The sequence below is a fragment of the Amphiura filiformis genome, chromosome 15 (assembly GCF_039555335.1).
Source record: "Amphiura filiformis chromosome 15, Afil_fr2py, whole genome shotgun sequence".
NCBI classification, from domain to species: domain Eukaryota; kingdom Metazoa; phylum Echinodermata; class Ophiuroidea; order Amphilepidida; family Amphiuridae; genus Amphiura; species Amphiura filiformis.
The window spans coordinates 13,834,556-13,855,905 of NC_092642.1; the positions used below are offsets into that span (position 1 = coordinate 13,834,556).

The following is a 21,350-nucleotide window of genomic DNA, read 5'->3' on the forward strand; positions in this document are numbered from 1 at the left end:
ATAAAAATACGATACGACAATAAAGAATCGTGAAAAAAGTATGAACTAAAGAAAAACGGTACACTTTTCTTTTGTTTTTTGTTTGGTTTTTTTTCTTGGTGATATTTGTATGAAACAATATGCCTGGCACACCGTCATCATCCCTATATCTTCGTGTTAAAATTGCCGTGATAGTACGATGAATCCTCACGTTTTTCAACAACTACGCATGGTGATTTTATTCGAGATAGGCCGTGCAACTCAGGCTAAGCATACAATTAAGATTTTGAGCGCCTGCCACACTGTTTCTATTCTATGTTTTACGATTTTCGCATGATCAATATATGGCTGGCCGTAACCGCCACAACGTGGAGCTGCTACGCGTAGCTTACTTTTCGCTTCGCGGAGCTAAATTGACCAATCATGTTAGATCTTTTCATTACGCGGAGCCAGTGGATGCATCCTCGTTCCAGAGAGAAAACTCTTGCCAAAATTAATGTTTACTATGGGGATTTTAAATGAATCGATTGTAAATAAACCACGACCAGTTGTACAGGATCAATACAATTGTTTGATTAGTGTATAGTCAATGTTACCTTGCATGCATGTGTCATGTGTGTGGCGTGTTTGTTTGTTTGTTTGTCTACTGTGTCAGGCCAGGATCACTGACACCCACGGTACTGATACTCTCATACTATCACGGTGATCATATTGTTGAATGTTGTTGACTTAAAAATAATCATGATGCAGTCATGTCTACAGTAGAACTCACCACGACCTTTGAAGGACTTAAACCCTATTAAAAGCTATTAAACCAAGATAACACTAAATGAAAACGGCTCAACTATGTTACATCAGATCTTCTCTGGTTAAATACATACTGCACTTGTGTCTGTTTTACCTGTGCAATGAGCAATAAGCTGGTATTATAGTTTCAGTTGGGTGAACGATTATAAAGCGAACGCAAGGTAACAATACTGTGGGCTTTTGTTTACGAAATGAGACAATAGTCTGAGAAGCTTAATGACTTAACACGGTTTAGAAATAATTTCTTCATATTTTTTGGTACAAAAGTACCAATATTTCCAAACACCTAAATTAGCTAAAAATGTAGGACATGTTACAAAACTATATTTTCTAGAATTTCAGAGAATACTTTAAATATTGGCCGGTTATTTTTTACACAGTAGTGACGTCAACTAGGCAATGGCCTATACTTCTAACATACACTATTTGTAGAGGTCACGCGTCAATGGTGAGTATTGTGTATAGGAAAACGGACAGTAACTACAGTATGTATGGCCTACTACTAGTATATAAAGTAAATCCGAACTGGTTTGCAGTTTGCTGAAGGTCGAATTCCGCAGGGACACCGCGCAAGTTATACAAATTAGCTCCCGGCGATACACTGCAGATCGCAGAACTGTGTGCATAGTTTACCACCACTCTGCCTAGCTATATAGTTATGTACAATACTGTATGAGTTTCTTATGAGTGCATGTCCATCTTAATAATAAGTCAGTTCGTACTTTTCATAAACTACTTTTTGAATCATAACTTTCGTGACCGAGGATATCTTGCAACTACGTGACGCTCGTCTGGCAAATTCTTAATGAATAAATTCGCTTCACGTAATGAGTAAGTCGTACTTAATTAGTCAGTTTTACCTCCGAGTAATGACAAACTCTAACATGAGCATGATTGGTCAATTTGGCTCCACGGAGCAAAAAGTCAGCTACGCGTATATCCAGCCCCACGTTGTGGCGGTTGCGGCCTACCATATCAGTATCCCATATGATATTTCTATTGCAAGAAAATTTTATTTGTTGTCAGGTTTTATCTTAAATACACTAACTGGAAATTAAATACACTAATTAGTGAGGACCGGTATTTTGCTGTGGATATGTTTAACTGCAATTTGCGGGTAAAAAATTTGAAATCCTGAGTAAAAATTTTGATCATATTCAAGTCTTTGAGAAAAAATTTATATAAAAGAATGCATGTAAAATCCAGCTGCAATACAATGTACATTATTGACACACTATCACTCTCTTTATCTACGGCAATAATAGAATATCGATTTCAATCGAATTGAATACGATGCTCAGTTTTGAGTTTATAGTTGACTACTAAGCGACCTAAGCGATCGATTGCTAGCCAATCAGATAGAACTCCTTTTCTTGCGTTCGGTGAAATACCAGTCGCCCGTCGCTCACCAACGGAGTATTAAATTTATATTTATCAAATAGGAAGTCGACACTGTGCCTGGATGCTAGAAAAGAAACAATGGTTCAAGTTCTTAATGGTTCAAGTCTTGTTTGACTTGTGCACCGTATACCGTAGTTTGTATCGAGATCTGAGATGATATCATAGGAGTATATGTGTTCTCCGTTCTTTAAGGGAGGGGTAATGGGCAGGAACCTGGTTTGGATTCCAGAGGGATTGTGCCTGCAAGAGACACAGCCATCAGAAAGGAATAGCTCAGATCGCGCGCCAAATAAGTTAGCAGTTCAGAAATTGATATTTTCCCAGCCTTGACAAAAAATTAGGCAGAGCTGGGAATCGAACCCGGGACCTCGCGGTTCTGAAACTCAATGCATTACCACTAAGCCAACTAGCTATTTGCTGTGAGAGGTTTGATAGTAGTCCTTGATATTGCTGAATAGAATAAATTAATACTGATATTTATCTAATGTACGATGTTATTCAAATGTCAGTAAATAAACAAATAAATAAATAGACATAGGACCCGTAAATAAATAAATAAATATATAATGCAGAATGCAGTTAGTATTTTAGTTACTAAATTCCAAACATTCTATTATTTATAATTTTCTGCTATACACGCAAAGGAGGTGTGCATTTAATATCCGCGCCTAATCAATAATGGGTATTTCACTACATACCGTCCTTTCATCTTTTTTGTTTCGGTTTTGGTTTCCGGTTTCGGGTTCGGATCTCATTGTTATTTTGAAGTGTTAGCATGGTACGTGTGAACAATCCTTTTATTCTAGTCTTTTGTTGACTACAGAAAAGTTGAACAAAGATAACTTCTGTTTCGGTTTCGGGAGTTATGTTAATTTCTGACATGAAAAACGTGAGATGAGAGGGTTGATGCTCATCTAGACAAAAGAAGTGTCTAAACTTTACGGTCGTAAATTCGCGATAAATTGTACGGCTTCAACTGACTTGCGTTGGGTGTATAGGTACTCCAGCCTAAACGGGAGTATCTCGTGAATATAGCCCAGCGTAGAAATATACATTAACATGATTAATATAAATTAATCAATAGTAATCAGTGTTGCCAAGAATTACGTATACTTGTTCGTGCAATCGCGCAAAAATCGGTCATATTATGATTATGTAGCGATTAAATGGGGAATTATTTTCGTCCCAAATACACCTTAAAACTTTGTAATATGCAACACCAGAGAAGTGCGTTGAAGTGAAACTAATAGGATTTCTTTCATTGGAATTGGTAATTGCTTCAGGCAATATTGCTAGACTCAAATCTATTTTAAATGTATATTATTTGAGAGTGGGGATGATGAGACGAGGAGATGATCTGGTGGAGGAGAGGAGAGGAGAGGAGAGGAGAGGAGAAGAGGAGATCGAGAGAAGAGAGGAGGGAGAGGAGAGGATAGGAGAGGAGAGGAGAGGAGAGGAGAGGAGAGGAGAGGAGATGAAATCGAGAGAAGAGAGGGGGGAGAGGAGAGGAGAGGAGATCGAGAGAAGAGAGGGGGGAGAGGAGAGGAGAGGAGAGGAGAGGAGAGGAGAGGAGAGGAGAGGAGAGGAGAGGAGAGGAGAGGAGAGAGGGGAGAGGAGAGGAGAGGAGAGGAGATCGAGAGAAGAGAGGGGGGAGAGGAGAGGAGATCGAGAGAACAGAGGGGGCGAGCAGAGCGGAGGAGTTTATTCCGTTTATTTTGATTTTTCCACGTTGATCATAGGCCTACTGCTAAAACAGTGAGAGGGGGAGAAGGATAAAGGAAATACAACATCCAATATAATTCAGATATCCACATAATTCAAAAGATGGCACAGGTGAGAGTTGGGGAGGGGGAGAGACAGACATACTTGAAAGAGAAGAAAGCGAGAGGAGAAGAGGCAGGGCAGGGGTCCTTTTTTAAATGTCATAGTAATCACTGGTAATATGGACCATAATGACACCAAATTTGCGTTCGGACCTGATATAAGCCTATCAAATGACTGACATGAGTAAGATTGCCCACTTGAGACGCCAGTGTTGCATATAATCGACTTATCCAACCTTTATTGACAGACATAAGTGTGATTGACAGCACCTATTATTACCTCAAATGAGAAGCATGATGCCCCAAACGTAACAATGAAGTCAACTTACACACCATCCTACTTAATCCCTTCCGTTTTCGTTTCTGAACAATAGAGCTCCCGAAACAGAAAAGATGAAACGAGGGATAGTCAAACTGGTGTGTGCCCTGACGGATTATCCATTGACCAGCTTCTAAACCAATAAGTCTTTTATATGTATGCTTTATAACCATGATAACAGATTAAGAGTCTGTAACAAGGCGGCTTGCTAATCGGTTCTGGCATTATACAAAGAGCAGCACCAATCACAGCACATGTTTGATAATGGGCAACCAATGTATCCATAATAGTATAGTTTAGGCGCTGACGCAAGCTTTCATGCGGGAAATATGAACACATTCTCGCTAGTCGTACCCTTTTTCGAGATATTGATACGGCGCTAAAGGCCACGGCTTTTCCATGCCACAGCGACGAACCCTATAAACAGAGGTAAGTTATCATCTTGTTACAAGGAATTCAAAGTAATTTTATCATCAATAGATCCACATAGAGGAATACGACATCTATCGTGTGCCAATCTGCATTCTGCTGCCTGCAAAAGCCGACGATCAGGTAAAAATTCTAAAAGCAGCGTGAGCAGATATTTTTCTTAATTTCATGATAAGCTTAAATTGCATTGAAAACGCCAAATTGCAGACATAAAATATATAATATTACTAAATCACCCAAGCAGATGGTAACGTAGGTATGTAGAAAAGAACTGCAATAACAATAACAAACTATGTGCCCAAAGAGTTGTCTTTGGCATGTCGCTTTTTTGAAATATCACCAAAAATATCAAATTTTGGGAAAACGCCCCAAAATTTAAAACAAACACGAACCTTCGAAAATAAATATATATTAGGACTCGGCGGCCCACTGACTACCTGCCGCTGTGATTTGGGGTAACTCGTTGCTTCCCCTCTCCAGATACCTGTACTTCAAGTTCGCCCATACCCCATGCCTTAATCTTAAGGTTAGAATGAGGGTTAGGATATTAGAATATTAATGGTTATAGATCTCTTTTGTTTTGAAAGATTCACTCTGAAACATTCACATTGGGTATCAACAGTTCTGGTTCTGTGGTCTTAATATGTCATTTGTATTTAAGATGTGTGCTGTTAAGGGATGGGGTATGAGCGTTTGGACAGTATTTATTGTGGGACATTAGAGCACATCAGACATTATCGAATTGCATTCTGATATCAAATAATTTTCTTTCTTTTTTTAATTCGCAATGTAATACACATTTTATGGCAAATGCTAAAAATGGATATTTTTGATATTTAACAGTACTCGAAGTAAACTTTATAAATCTGATGATGTATGTAGGTGGGATGAGAAGCCGACGATCAATTGAAAATGGATTTTTTTCCCAAAACACCAAAAAAATGTGTCTTTTTTGTGTTACTTCGTAACTTACCTGATGACTTTCCAAGCTTGGAGCTGCTTGGCTACATTCATAAAAAAACCGTTGACAACGTAAAGAAAGCAGCAAGTTTAAAAAAGCCCACCTCGGCTCACTTTTTGAAACTTGGTCCCATTTTGAACATCAACAGCAAATCGGTGTTTTAATTTTATTTCAACAGAATACAGCGTTTCCAACAAGATTACAAGCCTACTTGTTATTCGTTTAATTCAATCATTAATCATGAAATTAATATTAAGATAAAACAAAACATATAATATAAAGGATATTGGATTACCGTGCAAGAACAAGATAATAACCTTTCTGGTGTACACATTAAAGATACTTAAAACACTTCTCGAAATTTATATAAATATGATAAAGTTTAAATCAATGCCTTTTACAAATTGGACCAAGTTTCAAGAAGTGAGCCGAGGTGGGTTTTTTTGAAACTTGCTGCTTTCTTTACGTTGTCAACGTTTTTTTGGTATACTGCGCCAAGAAAGTATCCTTACACTTGGAAAAATAATCAAAATTTCAAAACTGAACCATATTGGGGTACATTTGTTTTTGTAATAGATGCACTATCTAATCCGGCACATTTTGACACCCCATTGAATCCAATGGGACTTCAAGAAGCAGTTTTAAAAGTGACACACTGGCGCAAAAAGATTCCAACAAGCGCAACAAAGAGACAACACAGTTTCTTCAATTTCAGTTTTTACTTCTCTGTACTTTTCATAACTTCCATTTTATTTGTCAGCTCTTTTGTTTCATTGTTCTTTTGTTCCTTTTGTTTTAAATTAAAGGCACACACAAATTAGCCATTTACCACTCTCAAACCAAATGTATAGTCCGTGGAGTTATGAATAGGCCAGTGTGTCACTTTTAAAACGGGACCTTCGTCTAATCAAATGCTTGTAACTTTGCTTCTTGAGGTCACATTGGATTCAATAGGGTGTCAAAATGTGCCGGATTAGATAGTGTATCTATTAAAAAAACAAATTTACCCCAATATGGCTCAGTTTTGAAATTGTGATTATTTTTCCAAGTGTAGGGATACTTTCTTGGAGCAGTATAGATAAAATATTACCGATAATAAGTGCATGTGTGACAAGGGCTATTTTAGGGGGAAAAGACACTGCACGTTGACTTGTTGGTTACTTTTGCCTCGATGCCCAAGCAGGTTGTGCATGTGCAAGAGGGAGGGGGGTGTATTTCACCTCATGACATGTTGTGGGGGGATGGCCGTCGCCTCGAGGTCGTTTAACAATCCATTAAAGTCATAATGTACGATCTTTTTTCAGAATTTACCTTTATTTTTTTTAATATCATTTTTTTGGCATATTTGTAATACTTACACATGTTCTAACTTAAATCTATGAGCAAACTGTCAAATTCGTCCTATTTGTAGTAAAACGGACGATTCTGTTGGTCCGACATAAAGTCATAATTTTTTAGATTATGACTTTATGTCGGCCACGATCGCAAACCGTAGTCTCGTACAAAACTAGCTTGGTTACGCTCCCTCCACATGTGGAGGAGCGTAACCAAACTGGCCGCGTAGGAGACTAACTCTGAGGCCGCACTCGCTGTCCTAATCCAAATAGTGCGAGATGTTTCGAGTGCATAGAGGTGAAGTTTATGATGTTGTTTCTTTGCAAATTCCCAATGTTTTTCGCGTCCAAATGTATTGGGAACTTTCATAATGATTGCATATTATCATTTTGGAAGAAAAAAAGAAAAATCTAAAAATTGAAAAAGATCGTACATTAAGGCTTTAACCAAGTGCATGGTGGGGAGGCTCATACCGTATTTATCAATCTGTCCAAATCCTTGCCTGCCATACTGTACTTTTATCTTGTTAATGTTTATATGCCGTATCCTTAGGTATAAAAAATTGATCCCCGTTGTGTTTGTATCTGGTTCACGTTACATTTCTTATTTTAAAAATACTTTTCTAATGATATTCTTATTTGAGTATAATATTGTTATGTAATCAGCAAAGAGAATACATTGGAACATCCTTCATGCATTTATTATAGTTCATATACAAAAAGAGAGATCCAAGAATTTACCGTTGGGGTACACCACAATTTATATTCTAAAAGTAAAGCTTAAAAATTAAATTTACGATTTTACCAATTACGTAATATCGTCGTAAGGACAACTTGTTGTTGTTTCTAAGAATATTTTTCACGATTGGTTGCACGATTAAGATTATTTCAAATGATAAACATGTTAACCAACTGTTCGTCGTTTGACCAACATTCTCACTATTTTGTGATGTGACTTTTTTTCTGCCATAACTAAATAGCTCTAAATAGCTACATAAAACGTATACTCTTTGAAAGTGCATACTTATCACCCGATTCTTGTTGTCATTTTTTTCGAAACTTATCGATAGAACACGATGAAAGTACACACCTGGTTCGCTAAATGCGAATTTAACGATTAAAAATGTTAATCAGAATGTTAAAACGGATACAAACTCTGCAAAGTTACACGAAATGCACACATGTGCTATTATTTGGGTTTTCTTTAAAATGTAAATCAATTAAATTTACATGTCATTATTTTTATTAGCCACAGCTTGATGAAAGTACACACCTGGTTCACAAAGGCAGGGTTAAAGTCCAATTCAGTGATCTCAGTGAGAGTTTTAACAAATGTGACCGTACACCACGAATCAGCCGTAATGTCGGCCCCGGTCAATTTTGTTTTATTTCGTGTTTAGAAAATATAAATCACAGGCTTTAAAAATTGCATATTATTTGACTTCAAACGATATCCAGAAGCGTGGTTACGGTTTGTTGAACTCTGTTTCTTCATCAAAATGTACCTGTTTTGGTTCTACATGTGTCTCCTTTTCCACATTGCTGGTAATAAATATCAAACAGTCATAATTGGCGGTTATTTCAAATCATCCCCAAGTCAACGAGGTTCACGAATGTCCTCTTATTGTTAATTGTAGGTTAAACATACCTAGACAAAATGCTTTGTAACCCACCACTTGAACAGGATTTAGCCAAAGTCTAGAGCTATTTAAGGATTCTATAGAAATAGTTAGAAGCTTGTGTATCCTCTTCAGCAATAGGAGTATTGGTTGGTTTATACGGTGTTTGACTGGCGCTATCAAATGAGATACATGTCGCACCAAATTGAGGTACTTATGAATACGACCTTCACGCACATTTTACACTGTAACTCAGACTACAATTTGCCGACTTTACGGCTCATTCGTAGTGTACGGCCACAAATTATCATTAAGTAGAAAAGAAAAAATCAAACAAACAAACAAGGAAACAGCAGTATTCACTAGGAGACAGGGCTGTCCTATTTCTCCTTATTTAATGTTAATATTAAAGGTATTCCTGTTAAAGAGAGAGAGTTAAAATTTTCTTTGTTAGCAGATGACTCAACTTGTTCTGGATGGCTCGCCTGGTTCCTTTAACAACCTTTTTTTTACTTTACAAAGATTCGCGACTTGTTCTGGCTGCAAGATCAATCTCACTAAATCTGAAGCTATTTGGATTGGCTCAATGAAAGGCTCTTTAAATCGTCCCTTTTCTGGGCAAGGTCTTCTTTGGAAAACTAGAGATTTTAAAACTTTGGGTATTAATTTTTCCTTGAATTTTAAGGCAATGTTTGATCTCAACTATAAGGTTAAGCTTAAACAGATCGAGGGAACCTTAAATTGCTGGCGCGCTAGAAACCTTTCTTTTATAGGAAAAGTTTGCGTTATTAAAACACTTCTTTTGCCTCAGCTGCTCTATCTTTTTTCAGTTCTGAGTATTAAAATTCCCAATTCTTTTTTTAAAGACCTTAACAAATTGTTTTTTAAATTCATTTGGAATGGTGGAAATGATAGAGTCAGAAGAAAATGTATTGGGTTAAATTACTGCTTGATAATAATTTTAACAGTCTGTGGAAAACAATTGAGTTATTTGCATTAGATCGCATGTATGGTGATATTTTATGGAAATCATATGCTCCTGAAAGTGTTTTAAATAAGATTAATTATACCCAATTAGCTGATTCCCTTAGAACTTGGTATATTTACCGTGAAAGTGCGGTTAATTTCAACTTTGGCACTCCCTTCTCTGAGCTTGGTGCCTGCCAATCTCTTTGGTTTAATAGAAATATTCGTTCAAAATCTAAACAGTACTTTTACTATGAAGACTGGTGTGATAAAGGTATTGTGTATGTTGATGATTTACTCAACCCTCCCCTCCCAGGTAGTAAATTATTTGAAGAATTAATTCTTGATTTTGATATTTCGAATCATGACAGGAGGAAATTTAATTTTTTAATGAAAGATGTTCCTGCTTCATGGATCGATAATCCAAACATTGAAATTTCTAGTGCGGAGATTTTTGATAAACTTGTTGATAACCTTATCCAAGCTCCAAAGATTCCTCGACATGCTTATTCTATTATGATTGAGAAATGTGTTCCTGAAAAACGTATTTGTTTTTGGAATGAGTTTGCGGATGACCCTGAGGACTTGGAATGGGATCACATTCATCTTCGTAATTTTAAATGTTCAATTGACTCTCGATTTCGCTCATTTTATTTCAAAATCTTCCACAAAGCCATTGCATTTAATGATTTTTTGTTCACAATTAAAAGGAGGGATTCTCCAGATTGTGCATTTTGCAATAAAATGCCTGAAACAATTTCCCATGTTTTTTGTGAGTGTGAGAAAATCAAACCCCTTTGGGAAGATATTGTTAAAACTATTAAAAATAAAGATGATATTGATTTTGATATTTCAACCTTTGATAACATTTTTTGGGGTGCCCGATGATATGTTTTTGACATACTTGTTCTTGAGTGTCAAATACTATATCTATGTGTGTAAATTTCAAAATAAAACTCCCAACACAATTGGTCTTAAGGCTTTTATTAAAATAAACAGAGATTCTGAGTACTTCATTGCCAAAAAGAAAAACAAACTCTCTTGCCATTTTCGTAAATGGAAATTTGACATCTAGATTTGTGTGTTTTTTTTGTTTTATTTATAAAAGTTTGTAGACTAGGTTTCTAGATTACTTTGTGACCTTGTGCATATGTACATGCATGGTGCATGTTATAATTATTGTGACTGGGTAGAAGTGACTGCATAATTTGTGTAACCAATTACTAACCATTTTTGCTACTTTTTTTCTATTGTTTTTTTGTGTGTGTGATTTGTTGTTAATTGTCTTAATTCCGTCTTGTCTCTGAATAAAAATCAATAAATATTGAAAGATAAAAAAAAAAGTATTCACTAGGAGACAATTTCCCGTGAAAAATCCGTGGCAAAGTTGAAGCCCCATTGAAATACATGTAGCCTATGTCTCTACTTAAGTGCTCGGATAGCGACGTTTTCACGTTTTTTGTGTGGTACATTGTACCTGAGAGCACATCAGAAATATCGAATTGCATTTTGAATATGATGAATGTCCTTCTGATATCAAATAATTTTGATTGTCTGAAATTCGCAATGCAATAAAAATTTTAGGGCAAATTATCAACAATTGATATTTTTGAAATTTTTGACATTTAACAGTCCTCAAAGTAAACTTAATAAATATAATGATATGTACTTAAAATGTATGTAGCTGGGATGAAAAGTCTACCATCAATTAAAAATGTTAATCTTTCATATTGAAGATATACATTTTTTCCCAAAAAGGCCTCAATTTTTAAGTGTTTTGGGGAAAAATCTATATCTTCAATACGAAAGGTCAAAATTTTCATATGTGATTGGACACCACGAATCAGCCGTAAACTCGGCCCCGGTAATTTTTTTTTTATTTCGTGTTTAGAAAATATAAATCATAAGCTTTCAAATGGTATATCATTTGACTTCAAACGATATCCAGAAGCGGGGTTATGGTTTGTTGAACTCTGTTCCTTCAACAAAGTTGTATATTTTTTTTCGGTTCTACGTGTGTCTCTTTTTCCACCTTTCTGGTATAAATATCAAACAGTCATAATTGGCGGTCATTTCAAATCATCCCCAAGTCAACGAGGTTCAGGAATGTCCTCTCATTGTTAATTGTTGGTTATACACGGGGTTATACATACCTAGACAAAATACAATGCTTTGTTATCCACCACTTGAACAGGATTTTGAAGATAAACATGTTTACATATCTGGTGATTATAATTTTGATTTGTTACATTGTAATGATAATTATACCATTAACGAGTTCCTTTCTATTTTTTATAATCATAATATGTTCCCTCTTATTGACAGGCCTACAAGAATCACGCCCACCACAGCGTCTTTAATTGATAATATTTTTAGTAATGTCTTTACGCATAATATTAAATCTGGTGTTGTCATTGCTGATGTTAGTGATCATTTTCCTATTTATCAAATTACCAAGTCTGCTTCTGTTTCTAACATTAATTCAATTCAAATTCCAACTCGGCTATTCAACCAAACCAGAGTTAACAACTTTCATAATAATTTAAGTCTTGTCGATTGGAACTTCGTCACTGATTTTGAGTCTGCTGATGATGCGTATAATGCTTTTTGTCATAAATTTGCTGATGTTTATAATTTCCATTTTCCAATTAGGTCTAAACGCCTCACTAAATCTAGCCGTCGTCGCATTCCTCGTAAACCTTGGATTACCTCAGCGATTTTAAAATCTATCCTCCGCAAAGAAAAGCTGCATAAGAAGTATGTAAGTCGTCCTACCGATTCTAATAAACTTGCCTATGTGACTTATCGTAATAAACTTACTGCTTTAATCAGAATTTCTAAGCGTCGCTATTATGCTGAGAAACTTGAAGAATCTAAGTTTAATTCAAAGCAAACTTGGAATGTTCTTAATAACATCTTGGGACGACATAGAGGACCTAAAAATATTCCTTCCTTTTTCAAAGTTAATGATTCTCATATTTCTGATCCTCAAATTGTTGCTGACAATTTTAATTCTTATTTTGTTAATATTGGTCCTGATTTGGCACGTAACATTTCTCATACAGACATTAATTTTCAACATTTTATGAGAGAAATCAGTTCTCCCTCTAGTTCTCTCTTTTTTTTACCAACTGATGTGACTGAAGTCCTCTCCATCTGCAAAACTTTAAAGTCTGGTGCTAGTAGTGGATTTGATGACATAAAGCCGGACGTTGTTAAATCAGTTAGTGATTTAATTGCACCTCCTCTTGTTCATATATTTAATTTATCGTTAAGTTCTGGTGTAGTGCCCGATAAGCTCAAGATTGCTAAAGTAGTCCCTATCTTTAAAAGTGGCGAGAATGATATCTTTGGCAATTACAGGCCTATTTCAGTCCTACCTGTTTTTTCTAAAATATTGGAACGTATAATTCATAAAAGACTTTATAGCTTCATTCATCGCTTTGATTTACTTCATAAAAATCAATTTGGTTTCCGTCCTAATTTTTCATCAGAAATGGCCATTCTTCAAGCATATGATAATATTATTTCCGATCTAGATAAGAGAAAGCATACTATTGGGTTATTCCTGGACCTCTCGAAGGCTTTTGACACCATAAACCATGATATTCTTCTTTCCAAGCTTTCTAATTACGGTATTCGTGGTATAGCCTTCGAGTGGTTCAGGAGTTATCTCACAAATAGATCTCAATTTGTTACTTATAATCATAATAATTCGTCTTTATTAAATATATGTTGCGGGGTTCCTCAAGGCTCAATTTTAGGGCCTTTACTGTTCATTATTTATATAAATGATTTAATGTCTGCTGGTACACATTCTCGTTTTATTTTATATGCCGATGATACTAATATTTTGGTATCTCACAATGATTTGACTCAATTAATTAATAATGTTAATTTCGATCTTGCGAATATTTCTACTTGGTTCAAGGCGAATAAGTTATCTCTTAATGTTAACAAAAGTAATTATATGATTTTTAAAAATAGGTTTAGTAACCGCAATTATCCAGATATTCATATCACCATTGATAATCACATTATTTCTCGCGTTTCAAGTACAAAATTCCTTGGTTTAATTTTGGATGAATGTTTAACTTGGAAAGATCACAATGTCCAAGTTGCAAATATTGTTTCAAAGTATTCTGGCATACTCTTCAGACTAAAGCACGTTTTACACGTGAACATTTTGTTTTCATTATATAATACCTTAGTTCTCCCACATATTCAGTATTGTAGTTTAATTTGGGCCGACCGTAATAATTGCAATTTAGATTTAGTTCATCGCAAACAAAAGCGTATTATGCGTCTCTGTACGAATTCTCATTTTCTTGAACATTCGACACCTTTATTTGCCAGACTTAATACTCTTACTGTATATGATATTCATAAATTATCTAAAGCTGTGTTTATGTATAAATTTACGAATGATTTACTGACTGTAAATTTTTCTGATTATTTTGTTACTGTCAATAGAATTCATAATTATGGTACCAGGTCTTCTGAATTGTTTCGCCCTCATAATTTTGTCTCTGATCTTGCCAGAAATACGATCAGAAGACAGGGTCCCATTCTATGGAATGCTATTGAGACATGTACTCGTAATTCCTTATCAGTTAAAAATTTAAACTAATGTATAAAGTGAATTTACTGTCTAATTATCATTAAGTGGTGATTATTTTATGCTCTGAATATTATTCATGTTATTTAATAGTGTTATCTATTTGTAGTCCGCACTTCCAGACATTTCTGTCCTTTTCGTGTCATATGCTCTCTTGTTATGTTGCTTTTGCTTTTCCATTTTGCACGCTTGTTTCGTTCATCCTTATGGACCTAACCAACTGTCTGGGAGTGTGGTTTACTCATGGATCTGCCTTTGTTGCCAACATGTAGCGAATGTCTGTCCCACTTGTAGGTAATGTCTTTGTCTACACATAAATGGTGTCTTTGTCTTTGCACTGTTCTGTATTTTGTTATTACCTTTCAGGGTGGCCAAAGTCTTCTCGAGCTTTGCTCTTTTTTTGGGCATCCTACCATTATGTATTATATATATTTTCATTGCGTTGATATGGTAAATAAATAAACTGAAACTGAAACTGAAACTGGATTTAGCCAAAGCAAACAAAGACAAGATCTATTTCTATAGAAATAGGTAGAAGCTTATTATCCCCTCGATACTTGTCGCGCCGAATTAAGATACCTATGAATACGACCTACACGCATATTCTACACCGTAACTCAGAATACAATTTGCCGAGTTTACGGCTCATTCGTAGTGTCCAATCACATATGATGGACGGCTTTTCATCCCAGCTACATACACTTTAAGTACATATCATTATATTTATACAATTTACTACAAGGACTCTTAAATTTCAAAAATACCAATTTTTAATCATTTGCCATAAAATTTGTATTTATCGCGAATTTCAAAAAATCAAAATTATATGATATCATCAGGACATTCTTCGTATTGGAAATGCAATTCAATACGTCTGATGTGCTCTCAGGTTCCATGAAAAATACTGCGCAAAGGTGGGTGAAATTTTACAGATTCATGTAAAATATCTTATTTTGACTTAAGAGCTCTTGAACATATTTTTTTAGAAGTGGCTCTATACCTCAAAAAATAGATTTTTCTGATATTTTGTGCAATGATGCATGTTAGGGTGTTGACTACTTGTGTGACTAAAAAAAATCAAAAATCGGCTCGTTGCCATGGAAACGGCCATAACCCAGATTCTGTCATTTTGGGCCAAATTGGCAGTGAAATTAGTTAAAAAACATGTTATTTCAAGTGTTCGCTGCAACTAAGCCATATAATGCTGGTACATTACATTAAGTTCTTTTGAAAGGACATCTATTCATCTGATGATCAGCATATTTAGAGGTCAATAAGTTATTCTTAAGGGTACGTGCAGAGCCCATCTGCCAGGTGTATTTTCACTTTTTCATAAAATGTCATTTTAGCACCTAAAATATCATCATGAAAATCAACAACCCGGTGTTGCCAGGATTTTGTCCATTCTAGTGTGGGTAGTACAAGCTAGGTACTTTACATTTTAGTAAAAATCAGCTTGGGCAAATGTTAGTTCTAAATACAGTGTTGCCAGAAAAATCGGTATTTTTGCAAATTGACATTTTGTCAAATTACGCCTTTTGTCACAATTATGTGCATTTTGACAAATATTTTCCTTCAAGGTGAATCCAAACAACACTTTTTCATCTTTGTAAATATCTAAAACTGAAAATTCAAAATTAGTGTTGCCAGAGTTCTTGATAAGTCATCACCTAATGTACTAAACCATAGCATTTTGAAATGAACCTGATGGCGTGAAAATAACACCCAAGTAGCAGTATTCATTAGTTATTTTAAGATCAGTATTGCCATAAGTAAATGTGAAGTTTCGCGTGAGATTTTACTGATTTTCCAGCTTTTTGCGTGAGATTTACTACCTAGGCGTGAGATTATACTACCTTGGCGTGAGGCCGTGAGAAAGTGACCCAATGCGTGAGACTCACGGCCAATGCGTGAGTGAGAGTTGACAGCCCTGATGTAAAGTTCCCTGACAGTCAAACTCAAAATTGTGTTGGTTGGACCATGGAAATCTACTATTTCCATGGTTGGACGGGTGGTGGGCTATATTGAACAGTACTATAATTTATAAAATAAAGTGAAATTATTTTGCTGAGATCTTCCTGAATTTTTCACTGACACAAAGAGTGGAAGTTGAATTATTTTTAGGTTGTCGTGGTTGTTTTAGAACACATGTTTATACATAATGCATGATATCTATAGCATTTTTGTGTTTTGGCAAGTGATGACAATGGTAACGTAGGAATTAATACAATGTAATAATGTATTCAGAAGTAATTAAGTTCACATAATATCAAAATGACATCTAAAAATATAAATATGTCAAAAAAGCACCCAATATATTGAGTTCTGATTTAAAGACGGTAATTCACTAGATGTGTATGGATTCATTAATGGATGTTTAACTTTATGTACAATTTTTCTTTCAGTTGCTGCTGAAATGTGTACCAAAGTGCTGCAGGAACAGACGTCCAACAAGCTCGACTCATCAAGAAGAAGTAGTGTAGAATACATCAGCCGTGCAAAACTGAGTGTATGAAGAATTAAAATAAACATACGAAAATACCTTAAGTACTTACATTGCATGTAATTTTGTCAAAGACCATGCAGATCATGCGATTTTAATCATGCACACAGAGTGACAAACTTTTAAAGATTTAAATAACAATCATGATTAATGCAAAATGGATCCACCAAAACCTTTCATTATGGACAATGCTACAATGTTTAATTGTTAATAATATTAGTTAAAATTTTTAATGTTTAAGATTATTTTCTCACAATCATGCAAAACTGATCACCATACATAGGCCTATGCCATTATTAGTGCCACAGCCTTTATAGACTATGCCATAGTCGATTTTTGATAAATAAAACATGTTATTAATCATGATGAAAGCATTCAGTTGAAATCGAAATTATACTGATATTTATTACATCAAAATACTAGTATAAAATTTTTATGAAAAAGTTTATATAATTATATTAGTGACAGTAAAAGTAAAGTATACGTAGGCTTATATTATTGAATGCAACATCAGAATGTCATTATATAAGCACTTCAATACTGAACAATTCTGATTTTAGAATCTACCAGTTTATTAATCGCATAAGTCCCAGTTAAAAATAGACTATGGACTTTCAATTTTAAATGGGACTTCGATCCCTAACACAAACACTGTCAATCATACTTGTTTATCATCCAATTTAACCGCACGCACACAGCTGGGAAATACAACCATGGTACAACTTCCCAAGACGCGCTCATGTTCCCGCCAACACAAAGGCCGCATGGTTATGTACCATGTAGTTATTTATGGTAATGGCAGGTGCCCAGAGTATTTAAACCATAACGAGATCTGTGCGACCAATCACAAGCCAGATCCATTTAAAGATGCATTACATCATGGCCAATTTTAGTAGGCCAGGAATCCGACAATCTCATCCATAGAAGCTCATAGACAGCCGTGTTAAGCATGTAAACCACAATCCAAAGTCAGTAGTCCACTTGGGAAGCTAACAAACAGAGGGAGTACGGTGACTGAAAAGATGATCAGTTGTGAAAATCTATCAATTGTGCACAAATTAATTAAATCGGAGTTTTAAGCTTAAATTCAATATCCAGAGTATGCACAATGGGCAAGTGGACTACGGGGTAGTCGACAGCCTTTATTGGTAGATGAAATGTAGGTTTTCAAAAAAGAAGTTTGTTTGCTGGATGACTATACCCTCCAAACGGTTATGTCCAATTTTTTGCGTGCTGGTAAAGTGGAAATATTTGTCATGAATTTCAATTGAAATATCAGGAAATGTTTTTTTATTTATTGTCTTTCTTGGTTTTTTGACAAGTTTAACATAATTGCATCAAGAATTAAAGCTGTTATTGCTATCCAATTTCAGGAATCTAGAAAGTTTCTTATACTTTAACCACTGTGTATCAATGTGAAGGCAAATCAAAAGTTATATTCAGGTTGTCCACCTTCAGCGAAAGCATGAAAAACACAACACGGATTTTAAAATAATTTACATAGCGAATAAGCGAATATGAAAAATAAAATTCCTGTTGATCAAACTTGGAATGAATTGCATTGGTGCGAGTATTATGTAATCGCTCATTTCTTCGTAGCCATTCAATCGAATAAAAAAAATTATGCACAATATAATGAGCTACTCGCAGTCTTTTTAATTTTTGAATTCCAATGTCTATTTCTCGACTGATGCTCAAATTCATTCACCCGGTAATTTTTTTCTGGGACACCCTGTATAAGGATGAAAATAACTGGCACCTTTTAAAATTCCTTTGCGGTCTGTCAAAGTACTGTCACCATCAAAATTATAGTTTCCACTTTTATTTCCACAGGTTTTATGCTATTACAAGAAAATGTAGCCATCGGAACAATACCTGAATATTTTGACAAGTATTACAATATAGCTGTAAGCGTTTACTGCTTTGCAACCGCTATTGCTATTATGATCAGCCCATTGCTAACTCAATTTTTTCTCGACATATATGGATGGCGTGGTACCCCCGTGGTACCATGTTATTATTATCTGTAATCAATATGCACTCTATACCATTTGGCGCACTTTTTGATACTCGTGAAGATACAAAACGGAGCAAGGATTACAAACTAATACCTCTTGGAACGGATCAATCACGGGTCGGTGTGTTGCGAAGATTTATGGCATTGTTGGAGGTATTTGATTTCGACATGGTCAGAACCCTTCCATTTGTTGCTCGAATATGTATACCAGGCATAGTCTTTGGCTATACATTTGCAGCATGGGTGATTTACATTGTATCCTTTGCTTTATCAAATGGTGCCTCGATGAAAGAAGCCTCGGTTGTAGCGACTAGTGGAGGCATTGGTATTGCTATTATACGGATAGCAATTCCTTTTTTAAACACGCTCATGTCATACCGACAACTTATGCAAATTTCATCTATAACAATGACATTATCCATGGTTCTAAACACCGTAATATCAAGTGTTTTAGGCATGTGTCTGTCTTCCATGATATATGGCATCAGTATTGGAATGCTTGGAACAGAAGCTTATGTTGCCGCAAGAGATGTTGCTGATGAAGACCAGTATGTTAACGCAGTGTCATGGTATCATTTGATAATCGGATTTGCTACGATGATTGGTGCTACGATATCAGGTAAGTGAAATGAATGAAAAAAGCTTTAAACCAATTTCTCACGACTTATTATTATTAGTTGTAGTGGACTGCGCCCGACATCCAACGACATTTGCTGATGAGGTTATTGGGATGTTGGCGGGGTCATGTCACGTGAGCTAGCACGGCATCACCTGACCATAGCGCCTGTTATATGCTATGATCTTAGAAGGTGATGGCCCTCCTGTTGGTCCTCCTTACATGTTAATGGCCCCATTGAGGCCGCGCTTGGACCAATTATCATCTCTGCCCAAAATTCACTGTCGTGCTGATAGGTGGCAGAATTAGTTCGCCGACTGGGGAGGAGGGTCTTGTAAGTTCGCCAAGCTTGCTCTAACTGAAAATCTCCAAATTGCGACGTCGAATAGACACCGGCACGGTTGAACTTTGGCTATATAGGAACTGAGCTAATCCTTACGTGGAACTTGATACGCAATCCCGCACTTGTTCAGCGTCAAACAATTGGAGATCATTGGGTTAAAATAAGAGCTATTTGCTCATAGCTCGAGAAACATACGTCACAGATATATAGATATAACTATACTTTTTCCTGAATAGTTTTGACCAGATAAATACTTTGGTGTGGTCTATAGCAAAATCTGATAAATGTTGATATTTGACTTTTGGAGCAAGATGCATAATTATTTGAAAATTATGTATTTAGTTCTCTGGGTTGATAGGATGAACAAATTTTAATCTTTACCCAGAGTAGCCAGCGCACATAAAAACAGTGTATCTGGCCGGATTCGAACCGGCGACCGTTTTATTTATACTAGCACGACGCTCTAGCCAATTGATCCAGAGGCACACTAGAGATTAGCTGAAGATTTAAATTTTTAGGTGTTAGGTTCGAATGATGTTCGTCGCATTACTAACAGGAGGCATCAGAACTGCATAAATGAAAATTAAAAAATATGCAGTTCTATCTTAGGACTATTAATTCGTTGTATCTGAAGACAAATTAATATTTGTCGCAATTATTTTGATTGTATAAGTCCCTAGATTGGCCATGTGTTGACAAAAATGGTTGGCTATTATATGATCTGCTGAACAAAACCACTTTTAAAATTTTAAAAGTACTGTTCTATATAACTTGACAAGAGAAAAAAATCTCTTTTTCATGTAAGGTATCACCATGATCACGATAGCATAATTTTGTTCGATACATATCATTCTCAGCAAGCACAAATCGTTTTTGACATTATTCATTAACGTTTAGGTATCATGTTATGTAAAGGGTATAAAACGTTTTCATAACATAAAAAACATTTTTTGAAAACGTACTGCAAAATATTCTTTGATAATGTATGTTATTTAAACGTTGGCGAAATAGTTGGCAACAATATGTTTGCAAAAACAATTATAATAACATTGTGGCAAATGTTGCTGTAATGTATTTCCATACAAAACGTTTTAAAAACGTTTTCATGACCTTCTTATAACCTGACATTTAATGTAATTAAAACATTTTTTACCAAAACCAAAAACCCAACATACAACCCGTTTAACGATTTAAAAACGTTTAGTATTTGTCGGGTTGTTTTCTCCCTTACACTCCATATTTCATGATGTTTAAATACTTTCACTTTTGTTTTCATACAGGTGTGATATTTGATGCAACGCAGAGTTTCACCTTTTCGTTCATAATTTTATCGGCGGTTTCGTTTGGAACATTCATATCTCTTGGATTGGAAGACATTTGGATTAAAATTACTGGAAAGAAAGCAGTTAATATTTAAAAACTGGGACTTACTTTATCTTTTGTTTTTATTTTGTTTAATTATTAACTTAAATACAACGGTTTTCTAGCATTTGTAAGAATTGTGATTTGGGTCCTAGGAGAATGGCTGTTTATGTCATGTGGTTGGAGGTACTAGTGGCTTGGTTATAGGATCATCATTCATCGTTTCTTTCGATTGCGGAGCAGACGTCTATAT

The 21,350-nt window shown here is 35.4% G+C and overlaps 1 protein-coding gene across 1 annotated transcript in view; it reads left to right on the top strand.

The window, feature by feature from the left end:
• Positions 1-16,771, top strand: part of LOC140170726 (monocarboxylate transporter 6-like) — a 29,184-nt gene extending 12,413 nt beyond the window's left edge. The window contains exon 4 of the mRNA XM_072193959.1: positions 16,662-16,771. Within this exon, the coding sequence (XP_072050060.1) occupies positions 16,662-16,771 (110 nt within the window). The remainder of the gene's footprint in view (positions 1-16,661) is intronic.
• Positions 16,772-21,350: the final 4,579 nt, after the last annotated feature.